Source organism: Ctenopharyngodon idella, chromosome 23 (genome assembly GCF_019924925.1).
Source record: "Ctenopharyngodon idella isolate HZGC_01 chromosome 23, HZGC01, whole genome shotgun sequence".
Lineage (NCBI taxonomy): Eukaryota > Metazoa > Chordata > Actinopteri > Cypriniformes > Xenocyprididae > Ctenopharyngodon > Ctenopharyngodon idella.
In genome coordinates this window covers 25,713,300-25,727,176 of record NC_067242.1, presented here as the reverse complement: position 1 = coordinate 25,727,176, position 13,877 = coordinate 25,713,300, and the positions used below count along the sequence as shown (strand labels likewise).

The following is a 13,877-nucleotide window of genomic DNA, read 5'->3' as shown; positions in this document are numbered from 1 at the left end:
GCATCTTTAAGAAAAATCTGAAAATTCTGAGTCCCACAGCATCCTTTGAATTAATTTTTGGCCAATTTGAAAGTTTCTGTCGAAAGGCACGTTGTATTACAAATGGTTGACCATACCTTTGATCTAATTTGCTCCAGGCATCCTTATAAGCGTCAGCATCACTCCTAAAGAATGTTCCATCCAAGGTCTCGCGTGCCGATCCACCAACATACCTTTTCGGATAGTAGAGTTTATCAGCAGCAGATACACTCTTTTTAATCAATCAATGACATAAAGGAAACCTTCCACTCAACATACTGAATGGGATCACCATTAAACACAAAGGGTTCTGGAGCTGGCAGTCTGTTCAAGTTTATACTGTCTTGCAGAGCTTACACAAGAGAAGGTAGTTCATTTTGAGATGGAGATGTTTCATTAGCAGGTTGGATAGAAGTGCTTAGAGGCAAACAATACTGTTCTCCAATAATACAATTTGTTGAAGGATTATTGACTTCTTGAGCTGCCATACGATTGTAGGCCTCAAACCTTGCCTGTGCTACCTTTAAATCCTTTTCGGCCTGTAACTTCTCTAGTTCACGCTTTTGAGCATTCAAGTCTCTCTCTTGTTTGTCTTTTAATACTTGAATTTTCTCCTTCTGTTTAGTTTCCTCCATTAGTATTTTATACTCCACTTCCCTTGCCGCCAGTTCTGCGGCTGCTTCAGCCTGTTTTGAAGCGACACACGAGGATGCAGTACGGTGGATTAACTGGGCAGAAGACTTGTGACTCATTCGGGAAACAGTGGAGCCATAAATAGAATGAGCATAGCTAGATTCAAGAAGCTCCTTTAAGCGATATATTTTACTTGACCTGCATCGAATACGTCAATGCCTGATATTCTCTCATAAGCAACTTAAATTAGGTCTGTTGTCACTGCCTCGCAAGCATCGATACAGTGTCTTAATTCAGTAGATGGTGTAACATGGTCTCTAACTTCAACACAGAGATGCATGACGTTCTCCTTTCCCTATTCTAGGGTGTCAATAAGAGATGCTAGCTGGCTCTCAGTAATATCAGACTTGAGTTGATCTCTGGAACTGCGTGCTAACATTTTCCATTTTTCATACGTGGAGATAAGCTTTCTTTCTTTTGAATTTCATCTCTTTGAAATGCAAGCATTTTTTCAGTAGGATTTTTTGGACCGACAGAATGTCGGGGACCCTGAGTCTCTCCTAAATCTCCTTGCAATTTACCTTTAAGTTCACTCAAAGTTTGTTCTTTAGCCTCAATAGTCTCTATTATCTGTTGTCTGTCTACGCTATCTGCTGATGTTTGATACTCATTGTTAAGGGTTTCAATATCATGTTGAAGACTATTAATCTGCCTTTCACATTCAACATTATCAAGAGAACAATTTAATTCTGTCATTTTAAAATGATCAGATTAACGCCCAACTATACAATATATCCAACACAGTTAAAAAGGTATTTAAATTCCTAAACAGTAAATCACCTACAGCCTCAATGTTAACATCAACAGTGAATTAAAAATACCCTTTTTTCTTTTTTAGAAAGATTTTCCTTAAAACACCTATATAAATAACTTCTTTAAACACAACAAACGTTTCACAGTTTCTATTAAAATCACTGAAAGTGCATAAACTCTTATTTTAACCTTAAAGTACACATGAAATCAAAATTGACCTTATTTATTTTGTTAGCTCAAATTGCTAGTTTTGTGGTGAACAATTCATCAGTGCAAGTCAATCCACACAAAAAAATAGTTTGGCTTCATAATATTTAATCAAAATCTGAAAATGCTCCTCCCCTCTGCAACGGTGCCCCTTCTCTAATGACATCAGTTTGACGGCTTGGGTTGAAAACGCTTAAACCACTCCCCTCCGACCGTTAGTCTGCTATGAGCGAGAGATGGAGAGGAGGAGCGTTAAAATAAAACCCTGCCCTCTATTCAATATTCTGTTTCACTTGGAAATACGTCACAACACTGGAGAAAAGTCGTTTGCAACTTCCAGTTCACGGGGACTTATCCAAATATATATCCAAATTAGGCGTTTAAAGTATCGACCGATCATATTTGTTTCATAATTTTCAAATTCAACTCCACATTCCACAAACGTGGAAATCTTACCATTACTTCCTGGGCGGGACTAACAGAAACTGACGAATCAAACTTTTCATTTTGACAAGTGGGAGAGGGGAGACAAGGAAACGGCCTGCAATTGACCATGGAAATCATTCTTTTAACTAAATAAACAAAGTTAAAGTGTGATGAGACATCTTTTTGGAAAATGACCAACTATTTATTGGGTGGGTCCAGGCCACTGAATTGAAGGGGTGTCAATTGCAACAAACTGTAAATTCATTAAATGATTGTACTCAATTAGCTTTGAGGCTATGATGAATAATTAAGGCTTTGAAAATTAATAATTCCATAAATTATAAAAACATTAATTTAAAGGTGAAGTATGTAGTTTCTGCAACACTAGTGGGGACCTAGCGCAGGGCCGGATTTACGCACAGGTATTATAGGCACTCTCAGTTACAATGAGGAGAAATATTTTTTTTATTTATTTATTTTTTTAATTAAATGTATTAAAAAGAGCTTGTGACTAAACCTTGTAACTCCATTGGATCCTCAAACTGTTGGTCAAACCTCATAATGGAGGATTTGAGGCAGACGGGGACTACAGCCAGCTGCAGAGAGAGGTTTCAGGACATTTTTAACCTCTCCCTGCAGCTCTCTGTAGTCCCTGTCTGCCTCAAATCCTCCAAAATTGTACCTGTGCCAAAAATGTCAGCTGTCACCTGCCTCAATGACTGTCGCCCAGTTGCTCGACCCCTGTCATACTGAAATATTTCGAGAGACTTATCCTGCAGCACATTAAGAACATTATACCTCCTGAACTAGACAGCCACCAGTTTGCTTACAAGGCGAACCGATCTACAGAGGACGCAGTCACCACAGCCCTCCTCACAGCCCTGTCCCATCTGGGGCTGTCTAACACATATGTTAGGATGTTATTTGTCAACTTCAGCTCTATGTTTAATACAATAATTCCCCACAAACTGGTACACAAACTCCTTAAGTTAGGTCTGCCCACCTCACCGTGTTCATGGATCAGAGACATTTTAACCAAAAGACCACAAGTGGTAAGAATAGGGGATAATACATCCTTTGCCCTTGTTCTGAACTCTGCAGGGATGCGTACTCAGTCCAGCCCTTTTTACTCTTTTCACACAACTACACCCCATCCATGCCTCAAACACCATTGTGAAATTCGTCGACGATACCACTGTAGTGGGTCTCATATTGGACAATGATGAGACCCACTGCAGAGAGGAGATCCATCACCTGGCCCTGTGGTGTTCACAACACAATCTGGTTTTGAATGCCACTAAAACCAAAGAGGTTATTGTGGACTTCAGAAGGACAGCACATGCTCGACTGCTCATACAGAGGGTGGAAGTGGAGCGTGTGGATGACATCAAGTTCCTGGGCATCCACATCACAGCAGACCTCACTTGGGCTCTTAACACGTCTCACCTGGTGAAGAAAGCTCAACAAACTCAACTCCTCAGGAAGTTGAAGCAGGTCGGACTCTCCTCTCGGCTGCTGATAAATTTCTACAGGAGTGCCATATAAGTATCCTTTGTCACTGTGTAAATGTGTGGTATGTCAGCTGCACAGCACAGCACAGGAAGGTTAAAACAGCGCAGAGGATTGTGGGAAATCCACTGACTAGTGTGACATAGGCAAAACATTTATTTTGCCACAATGTCACAATATGAGGTAAATCCGGCCCTGGCTCTAAGACTACTAGGTTTGAAGGGAATTATTTGAGATTTAGAATAACGGGGTGATTGATACTTGATATAGGCCTGAGTGAAATAATTCCAAACGGGTATCCAAAACCTTAAATATAAAAAATTGCATCTCTGTCTTTCTTGCAGCCCTGACTGTGCTGTCGCTTTTAAACAGTAACTGAAGTAATCGGCATACTCATGGCCAAATCGCTGACAGGAACGGAGCAGCGGCTTGAGTGCTTCGATACTTGGGCAAGAGCGTTGTAGCGTCATCTCGCTTTTAAAGACACATGAAATTTGAATAAAATATCACGTCAACTTCATGAATGATAATTTATTAAACATGGTTGTACAGTGTGACAGTTTCCCACACTATACTGCCTCGATCTACAACCAGCCATGTGCTTTCTCATGAAGAGAGAGAGAGAACTCTCTGTCCCTCAACAAGAACAGAGTTGAACTAACCATGCAAGTTCATCACAACTTCTTCATTCAATGCAGAAGAAATCGATTGAATCTCATGGAATCATCACAATCCTTGTTCAGGAACTTTACAAACTGCTTCCACTGCAAACGGCCATGCAAGTATCGTACATTTAATGAGGTGCTCTGAAAATAATAAGCTGATGGTTCTTTTCATGGTAAATAACTTTTTTCCATAGCCTCATTCCCTGTTTCCATTTTTTGGTTCATTCTTTCATTTCCCATTTTACCCATGTACTGTATGTGGGATTGTGTGTGTTTGGATTTGTTGTTCATGATTTAGTTAATAAACTTGTGCACAATACATATTTGGTTCTGACTCCCTGCCTGCAGATAAATATCACTTAAATGATTGATCTTGTTTCACGCTCTGAGCATTGTAAATGCTAAGAAAGAATTATTTATCTGTGGCCATGAAAAATACTTAATTGATTGTAATGTTAATGTAGCTACATCAAGTTAATCCGTTTAACTGATCCAAATATTCGTAATTAATCATACCAAGTTACGAATAATTATTAACATTTCCCATTTGAGCTAATTAGCGACATTTATAGATGAAATTAACTAATTTAATTGACGATCTTTACAAAGGAACTGAATCAACACTGAACAATGACACTAATTTCTTTTAGAGCTGCTGTACAGCCAAAATGAACTGTTTGCATCATTGAATCATTATTTTCCTGTTATCACTGTAAAGCTGCTTTAAAACTATATGTATTGAATAAAGCACTAAATAAATGTGACTTGGCAAAAAAAAAAAAAAAAAAAAAAAAATTAAAAAAGTTAAACTTCTGAAGCATTTATAAATCTCAATGTTATATTAAAATCAAAACTTGCATCTTTTAATTGCACCTGAGCTAATATTAGGGTTAGGGTTAGTTTAAGAGAAAAATAGTTGCAAAGCTACTTATAGTCAGTGGAATGTTGAGGAATCATCAAAATAAAGTGTTAGCAGATATTAAGCAGACAGTTTACTAAAACTCTAGTTAGTTGACATGTAGTTGCAAAGTTATTTATAGTTAGTATAGATAAAGATGTTAGTATAGATGTGTCAAAAGAGGACCATCGAAATAAAGTGTTACCTTTACGTTAGCATTGTGTGCAGAAATCAAATGTAATTAATCCATGGTAAGTGCTAGTACTGAAACTTATCTTAAAGGAATGGTGCACCTGTTCAAATGAAGCAGACTGTTTAAAAGCATTTCTCCTTTTGTATTCATTAAAAGCATTTATTCAAAGGGATCATATACAGATTATATATATATATATATATATATATATATATATATATATATATATATATATATATATACAGATTGGTCATATAAAAAAGTGCTATATAAATAAAGATGTCTTGATTTGACTTAAAAACAAAGCAAATGTGTCTGATGAATTGATGTCTTGCAGTCTCTCTGTTCTTGCTCAGACGTGGACAGGCTCTGATCTCTGGTGTGGCGGCTTGAGTTCCTGTCAGGTTGGGGTTGGACTTCAGGCTTCGGGTCAAGTCTCGAGCTCAAGTCCTCCACCAAGGACAGCAAGCAGGTTATTTCCTATCCAATACAAAGATTATATGAACAAGTCAACTCATGAATGTTTTTAGAGCTAATTTACAACAGAACTGATTCTGTTATTTTTACTGTTTGAAGCTGCTTTGAAACAATCTGTATTGTATAAAGCCTTATATAAATTAAACTTGACTGAACTATAACAAGAACATTACAATGAAAAACAAATTACAATCTCACTACAAATTATTTAGAATTGAACACAAATGATAATAATCCTACTCTGTCTGTTACACTTCCTCACACCTGAAATCACTGATTGAGTGAATCTCCTGAGCTTCTCCAAGCTAGATCATTTCTAATCCATTGATGTTGTAAGATCTGCTCTAATGTCGGCCGTTTAGTTGGATCCCGGGTTAGGCACTGGCTAATCAGATCACTGCATTCTGTACAAATTTTAATAAGGAGAGAGCTGGTTAGACATGATCATGTGACTACAACATGATTAATATAATGTAAAATGTTCTTTATCTTTATTTTAAAAGTGAAGTATGTCATTTCTGCGACACTAGTGGCACCTACAGCGGAATTACAAAATAAAACATTTTCGAAAACCCTTGCAAACGTCCCTTTCACGCATCACGTCTTCTACAACTTAAACATCACAAACGCAGCTCTTACTGGTTCTTATGAAGGCATGTTTCAGGTCCAACATATTAGGAATACTTTTAGCTATGTTGCATTTGTCTTTTTGAAAATTTATCGGGTGCATGAAGATGCTGTATGATACTGAAGCATGCTTTGTAGCGCATAGCATCACAATACTCTGTTCATTGTGTTCATGACCCGTTTAATCTTTGAAGGCATAAATGCAGAGAGTTTTGCCTTTCACTGCTGTAACTAAAGCTGAATTTCTTTTCCCATGACTCTGCCTGCTACAGTAGCCACGCCCCAAACTCTCGCTATACATTGAGATATAAATAAAAAAAATCTTACATACTTCACCTTTAACAGTTTCTGTGCAGAGCCTTTGCTTTATGTGTGTGTTGATCAATGTTATCAATATTATTCACTCACCTTTGGATAAGTTGGTGTTCTGAAATGTAACTTTAGCTTGTTTGATTTCCATTCTATCCCAAAAAGGAGAACATGCGTTCACCATCTCGTACAACAACACTCCTAGAGCCCAGACGTTCGCTGCGACGGCGTGGAATCTCGGTTCTGCGAAGACTTCAGGTGGGCAGTAATCCAGTAATCCTGTAAGCAGACATTTGCACATTGTTAAGGATTTTTTTTAAAAGCGTCAAATAATCAGTAAGTCACTACATTCAGGTTTCCACAGTCTCAAAATGCTCACCAAGGTATATGTTGCTCTCGTAACCATCGCTACTGAACAGCTGGCCGCAGCCAAAGTCTATCAGCTTGAGCTCCAACGTGTTTTTCTTCAACAGGAAGTTCTGCGCATGAACATCATTATGAAAAACGCCATGCTCAATGCAGTGTTGTACTGCCAGCACAGCCTGTCGCATGATGACCCGTGCTGTTGTTTCGTCCAGTTGAGGATGACGAATGATGAAGTCCAGCAAGCTCTCGCAGGGTTCAGGGTACTCCATAACCAGAGTGAATTTTCGAGGATGTTCAAACCAATTGTACAGTTGTATGATGTAGGGGCTTATGGGTTCTCGCCTCATCATTAGCAGCAGCGCCACTTCTGTAACGAGAGGTTCGGGATGCCCAGGCTAGAGAAAAGTAGCAGACAGAAGGTTAGCTGGGTAAAAATCTGAAGAAAACATATCATTTTTAAATGTACTTTTCTTTGATCTTTGTAGATGTGTTCAACAGAGCCTTTTCAGCTCAAAGTTATTTGGCACTTCTAGACTTATTTGTCTATTATATTCACACCTAATGCTTCCTACAGGTGTATTAACTACAGTAATCAGCACTTAAACAACTAAACGCACATTCAGGTTTTGGCCAACTTACAATATCAAGATAACGGTTGTTGGCAGTCTTGCGTATCCGCTTGATGGCAACCTGAAAAAAAAAAAAAAAAAAAAGAATTCAATAACAGTAAAAGTATTCAAGCAGCTGACCTTGCACCAAGTATTAAACCATCTGTTAAATGTCTTCAATATGTTTTGATGCATGCAAGAGCAAAATGTTTTACAATTCGGTAAGATTTACCTTTTTGCCATCAAATTTGCGTGTCCCCTCGTACACCCTGCCAAATCCTCCGGATCCAATCATCTCTCCCACGTTAAAGAGAGACTCAAAGGACTCTGAAAACAAACAGAAAAATATGAGCTTTCGAGAAAATTGTTTTGTTTTAAAATTATCAGTGCTGGTTGTGTCGAGAAAATAATATTAATATTCTCTGAAAACAAGCCTTAGGATATTTTTAGTGGAAAACAAGACAACAATACTGTTTAAAACAATATTGAAGAAATAATGACTGGCGATTCACCATTATTTGTCTTGACTCTGGAGTGATCAGGTGACGGCTCAGGATCAGCTGACGGCTCCAGATCTGGTGGAGGGACAAAAGGCTCCACGACATCCACAGCACTACTGTGGCAACAGCAGCTGAAAGGACTCTTCATGGCCTTCCACAGCATCTTCAAGAAAGATCGAAATCTTTTCCTCTTCCTCCATTCTGTAGGTTTTTCTGAAATAAAGAAAAATGATAGAAAACACAACTATTAGAACTATCAACTATTAGAACTATCATTTGGCCAACTCTGGCACAAAGATCACACGGGCCTTATCTTAAAATAGATTTAATATATATTTATATTAAAACTTTTAATAAATACATAGCAATGTCTTATTAATGACATAACCGACTCTGTAATACTCGCCAGGACATTTTGACAATTTTGTGTTTATTCGACAATTCACGTGAAATAAGTCGCAAAACAGAATTGTTTTCGGGATCTTATGCTGTCTGAGAAGCGTGTGTTTCGGGTGTGTGTCAGACAGCGCAAGTACAATTGACCTGTACACTTTACACGGCCCAGCCTCATTCAATCTCACCTGTTGAGCTCTTGTTCACAGGAGAAGACTCCATGGCACCCTGGGCAGTTCGGCCATTTGAAGTCTCTGTTGGCTCAACAGGAACTTGACCTGGCAGCGGAGGGCTCATCCACTCTTCCAGGCTGTCAGACCTGGACAAACAGCGGTTGCCACAACTGCCCTGTTCGTTTGGGCTCTCCGATCCATCACCACTCCACCTCCAACAGACGCTGTATGAGCCTCTGCTGCTCAGGCTTAATGACTCTCTACAGAACCGCCTCTTTACATTGTCCTCAGAGAGGGACAAAGATGATGTGGACATGATGCCTGGTGAAGAATCTGCAATATTTCAAACATCAAAAACTGTTTTTTTAATAATATCAATAATTAATGTATTAACTGAGCCATAACTAAAAGTTTATTCTGACCTCTGCGAGACCATGTAGCAGGTCTTTTAAATGGATTGGATGGACGTCCATCATCTGGGCTCTGCTGGCTGCTGCTCTGCCACTTCCTCCTCCAGTGATCCTGACCTGTGGACACAAAAACAGACTCAGAGGGCAGAGGTGTTAAATATCCAGGTAGGTCCTGGCTCAGCGTCCGGGTCTGGTCTGGCAGCGGATCCTGATGGCGGTCATCAGAACCGGGTCTCCAAACCTCCTGACCGGCCGTCTGAGAGGAAGCAGCTCTCCTGGATCTGGAGGCTGGAATATTTCAGACATCACATAGTTAGTAATGTTTTAATAATAATCAATAATCAATGTCAGTGGTCAATTACAAACTGGTACTATAGTTACTCAAATTGAAAAGTTTATTTCATATGCAAGGAATCAAATAGATGTGATCACCTAGCTGGGAAAATTGGGGGATCAAATGGGTTCCCTCGCACAAGTTTCTTCACATTAATTTAGTCAATCATTGTACAACATCATACCATAAACAAATGAAAAACTAAAGCACTCACCTCCTCTTTCACCCCTGTGAGCCTTCGACATCCTCCTCCAAACTGCAATAAAAAAAAACAATACAAAATACAATATAAAAAAGAATAAAATACAACTATCCTCAGGAAAAAAAAGAAAGAAAGAAATAAAGAAAGAAAGAAAAAAAAAGAAAAGAAAGAAAAAAAAGAACAATAAAATAAAACTGTCCTTAAAAAAATCTCTTTAAAAATAAAACTATGTAGATGATATATCCTCCGATCTCCTTCTAGAATAAAAGTCTCCTCTGTGAAATACTGCAAACAGCTTCAAAATCCGCACTGAAAATGCTCTGCAAAAGTCTCTGAATTCGCCTCGTCTCTCAACCAACAAATAGCGATCGGTTCGAGTGTGTATATATTCAGTCAGAATTCATAACTCGCGTCGCTATAGCAACTAAAATTTGAATCACTCATACGCGCACGCACACTTCAAGTCACGTGTGTGAGCAGAGCGCGTGAGCGCACATCGAATCTGAACACATTTATTGAAGTTACTAACTTAATTTTGACGTTTTCTTTAATACAGATTTATTTTTTCTGACAATTATTCTTCCTAATATTATTATAATCGGTGGAATTAAAATCCATCGTGTCCAAAATCTTAATTAATTATATAATTATTAGGCCTATTCATAATTGAGCAAAAGCGTCATTGCTTCTGTTTAAAGTGCATGAGGCCAGAAATGTTGAAGCGGGTGGGCCTTCATGAAACAGGGTGAGGAAATCATACAGGCCTAATCATATCGAGTATGAAAACTGTATGCCAAATTATCAGACAAAAAAAAAAAAAAAAAAAAAATACGCAGCGCAGTATTAAGTTCAAAGTTACAAAACAGCAAATAACCTACATTCATGAACTTATGAATTTATATATGGTCAGACCAGATAAGCTACGCACAGACTATTTAAGACAGTACTGGCTATGACTCGATGACAAATGCTAGACTAAGACACTCTCTCCGCTCCTCAAACACTAGTTTTTATAGAGAGAGTTTCTCGAGTAAAGAAAACGCTGTACTTATTCAAACAAACAGTTCTTTATTTACCCTAATATTGTAAACAAGCAGAGATCTCCCTCCAAAGCGTGCAGCACTTCATTCACGATAGAGGCATGTGGAGTTATGAGGTTTGACTGACAGTTTGAAGAGCCAATGGAGTTACGAGGTTTAGTCACAAGTTCTTTTTAATACTTTTCATTGGTTAAATATTTTACAACCTAGAGACGTAAGGGGTGACCAATAGTAATGATTTAGGGAGAAAAAAATAAAAATGACGAAATTTGTAGATACGAGGTTTCTGCATGTCAGCGACTATATGAATTAATGTTTACAATCTTTTAACTATAACTATACACTATAAATGTTTCTACTTTCTACACGGAGATGATCTCATCATAATAATGTCTTGTTATGGGAATTGCGCGGTTTCATTGCTTGGTTTCTTGCAGCAGTACATATCCAACTATATATCCAAATTAGGCGTTTAAAGTATCGACCGATCATATTTGTTTAATAATTTTCAAATTCAACTCCACATTCCACAAACGTGGAAATCTTACCATTACTTCCTGGGCGGGACTAACAGAAACTGATGAATCAAACTTTTCATTTTGACAAGTGGGAGAGGGGAGACTAGGAAACGGCCTGCAATTGACCATGGAAATCATTCTTTTAACTAAATAAACAAAGTTAAAGTGTGATGAGACATCTTTTTGGAAAATGACCAACTATTTATTGGGTGGGCCCAGGCCACTGAATTGAAAGGGGGTCAATTGCAATAAACTGTAAATTCATTAAATGATTGTACTCAATTAGCTTTCAGGCTATGATGAATAATTAAGGCTTTGAAAATTAATAATTCCATGAATTATAAAAACATTATTTTAAAGGTGAAGTATGTAGTTTCTGCAACACTAGTGGGACCTAGCGCAGGGCCGGATTTATGCACAGACTTATCCTGCAGCACATTAAGAACATTATACCTCCTGAACTAGACAGCCACCAGTTTGCTTACAAGGCGAACCGATCTACAGAGGACGCAGTCACCACAGCCCTCCTCACAGCCCTGTCCCATCTGGGGCTGTCTAACACATATGTTAGGATGTTATTTGTTGACTTCAGCTCTATGTTTAATACAATAATTCCCCACAAACTGGTACACAAACTCCTTAAGTTAGGTCTGCCCACCTCACCGTGTTCATGGATCAGAGACGTTTTAACCAGCAGACCACAAGTGGTAAGAATAGGGGATAATACATCATCTACCCTCGTTCTGAACTCTGCAGGGATGCGTACTCAGTCCAGCCCTTTTTACTCTTTTCACACACGACTGCACCCCATCCATGCCTCAAACACCATTGTGAAATTCGTTGACGATACCACTGTAGTGGGTCTCGTATCGGACAATGATGAGAACCACAACAGAGAGGAGATCCATCGCCTGGCCCTGTGGTGTTCAGAACATAATCTGGTTTTGAATGCCACTAAAACCAAAGAGGTTATTGTGGACTTCAGAAGGACAGCACATGCTCGACTGCTCATACAGAGGGTGGAAGTGGAGCGTGTGGATGACATCAAGTTCCTGGGCATCCACATCACAGCAGACCTCACTTGGGCTCTTAACACGTCTCACCTGGTGAAGAAAGCTCAACAAACTCAACTCCTCAGGAAGTTGAAGCAGGTCGGACTCTCCTCTCGGCTGCTGATATATGGCACTCCTGTAGAAATTTAAGTATCCTTTGTCACTGTGTAAATGTGTGGTATGTCAGCTGCACAGCACAGCACAGGAAGGTTAAAATAGCGCAGAGTATTGTGGGAAATCCACTGACTAGTGTGACATAGGCAAAACATTTATTTTGCCACAATGTCAAAATATGAGGTAAATCCGGCCCTGGCTCTAAGACTACTAGGTATGAAGGGAATTATTTGAGATTTAGAATAACGGGGTGATTTATACTTGATATAGGCCTGAGTGCAATAATTCCAAACGGATATCCAAAACCTTAAATATAAAAAATTGAATCTCTGTCTTTCTTGCAGCCCTGACTGTGCTGTCGCTTTTAAACAGTAACTGAAGTAATCGGCATACTCATGGCCAAATCGCTGACAGGAACGGAGCAGCGGCTTGAGTGCTTCGATACTTGGGCAAGAGCGTTGTAGCGTCATCTCGCTTTTAAAGACACATGAAATTTGAATAAAATATCACGTCAACTTCATGAATGATAGTTTATTTAACATGGTTGTACAGTGTGACAGTTTTCTAGTTAACTAGTTAACGATCAATATTATTGATTGGACTGCACTGACACTGTTGGATGAGAACTGAACTGAGATGGACGTCGACATCACTGTTCCCCTCTGAAAGCTTAAGTTAGCATTGTCTCACTGACCTGTGGAGATGGTACCTTAGACCTTAGAGTTAAAGGGCAACTTCTCAGTGACCTCCTCCTCTTCCTCCTTCTACTGCTGCTTCTTCTGGTTGATGTGTGTGTGGGAACTCATAGGGGCCCATGGGCACTGGCAGGCCTTGAGCAAAGCCTGATATGTCTTCACTCTTCACCCGGTAGAGAAGACTCTCCCAGCAGAGTCAGACTGTAATTCCTGCATTTCAACTCGGAAGGAAATTGCAACTTTACCATCACTGAACTGGCAACCATAAGCTCTTCCTGCTTCTCTGCATCTTCTGTTATCCATTCTGCGTAGCCTCTCCAGTTGGCGCGGTCACGACGACAGGCCTCGATCTACAACCAGCCATGTGCTTACTCATGAAGAGAGAGAGAGAGAACATCTCAGGTTACGTATGTAACTATGGTTCCCTGAGAACAGGGAACGAGACACTGCGTTTGAAACGCTATGGGGAACGTCACATGTGAACCGATGTCTGAAAGCCAAGTATCAAATCTCTCCAATCCTATTGGCCGGTGACAGCCTATGACGTCATCATAGCGTGACCCGGAAGTATATAAGGAGCGTCTAGAGAATCAGTCAGTATCTTATCGTCTGAGGGACTGTTCAGCAGGCAGCCCCGGAGCATGGCAAGGAAACGCAGAGTCTCGTTCCCTGTTCTCAGGGAATCATGGTTACATAC

The 13,877-nt window shown here is 39.3% G+C and overlaps 1 protein-coding gene and 1 long non-coding RNA gene across 37 annotated transcripts in view; one reads left to right on the top strand and one right to left on the bottom strand.

Annotated features, from left to right (window-relative positions):
• The window catches only part of LOC127506154 (uncharacterized), a 50,579-nt gene extending 40,688 nt beyond the window's left edge, over positions 1–9,891 (top strand). The window contains exon 2 of the long non-coding RNA XR_007927927.1: positions 9,391–9,891. This is a non-coding gene — a long non-coding RNA (uncharacterized LOC127506154). The remainder of the gene's footprint in view (positions 1–9,390) is intronic.
• The window catches only part of LOC127506149 (aurora kinase A-like), a 123,080-nt gene that overhangs the window by 86,614 nt on the left and 22,589 nt on the right, over positions 1–13,877 (bottom strand). For 13 of the 36 annotated variants that reach the window (XM_051882311.1, XM_051882308.1, XM_051882309.1 and 10 more), the window contains exons 4-8: positions 8,831–9,148; positions 8,262–8,462; positions 7,982–8,076; positions 7,781–7,831; positions 7,155–7,536 (exon numbers count right to left, since the gene is read on the bottom strand). The exons of 7 other annotated variants lie outside the window; for them this stretch is intronic. In XM_051882311.1, the coding sequence (XP_051738271.1) occupies positions 7,155–7,536; positions 7,781–7,831; positions 7,982–8,076; positions 8,262–8,462; positions 8,831–9,148 (1,047 nt within the window). Of the gene's footprint in view, positions 1–5,639; positions 5,843–6,103; positions 6,244–6,874; positions 7,055–7,154; positions 7,537–7,780; positions 7,832–7,981; positions 8,077–8,261; positions 8,463–8,830; positions 9,149–10,837; positions 11,516–13,877 lie in introns of those variants that run through there. 16 more of the 36 variants (XM_051882304.1, XM_051882335.1, XM_051882303.1 and 13 more) reach the window with 8 other exon arrangements.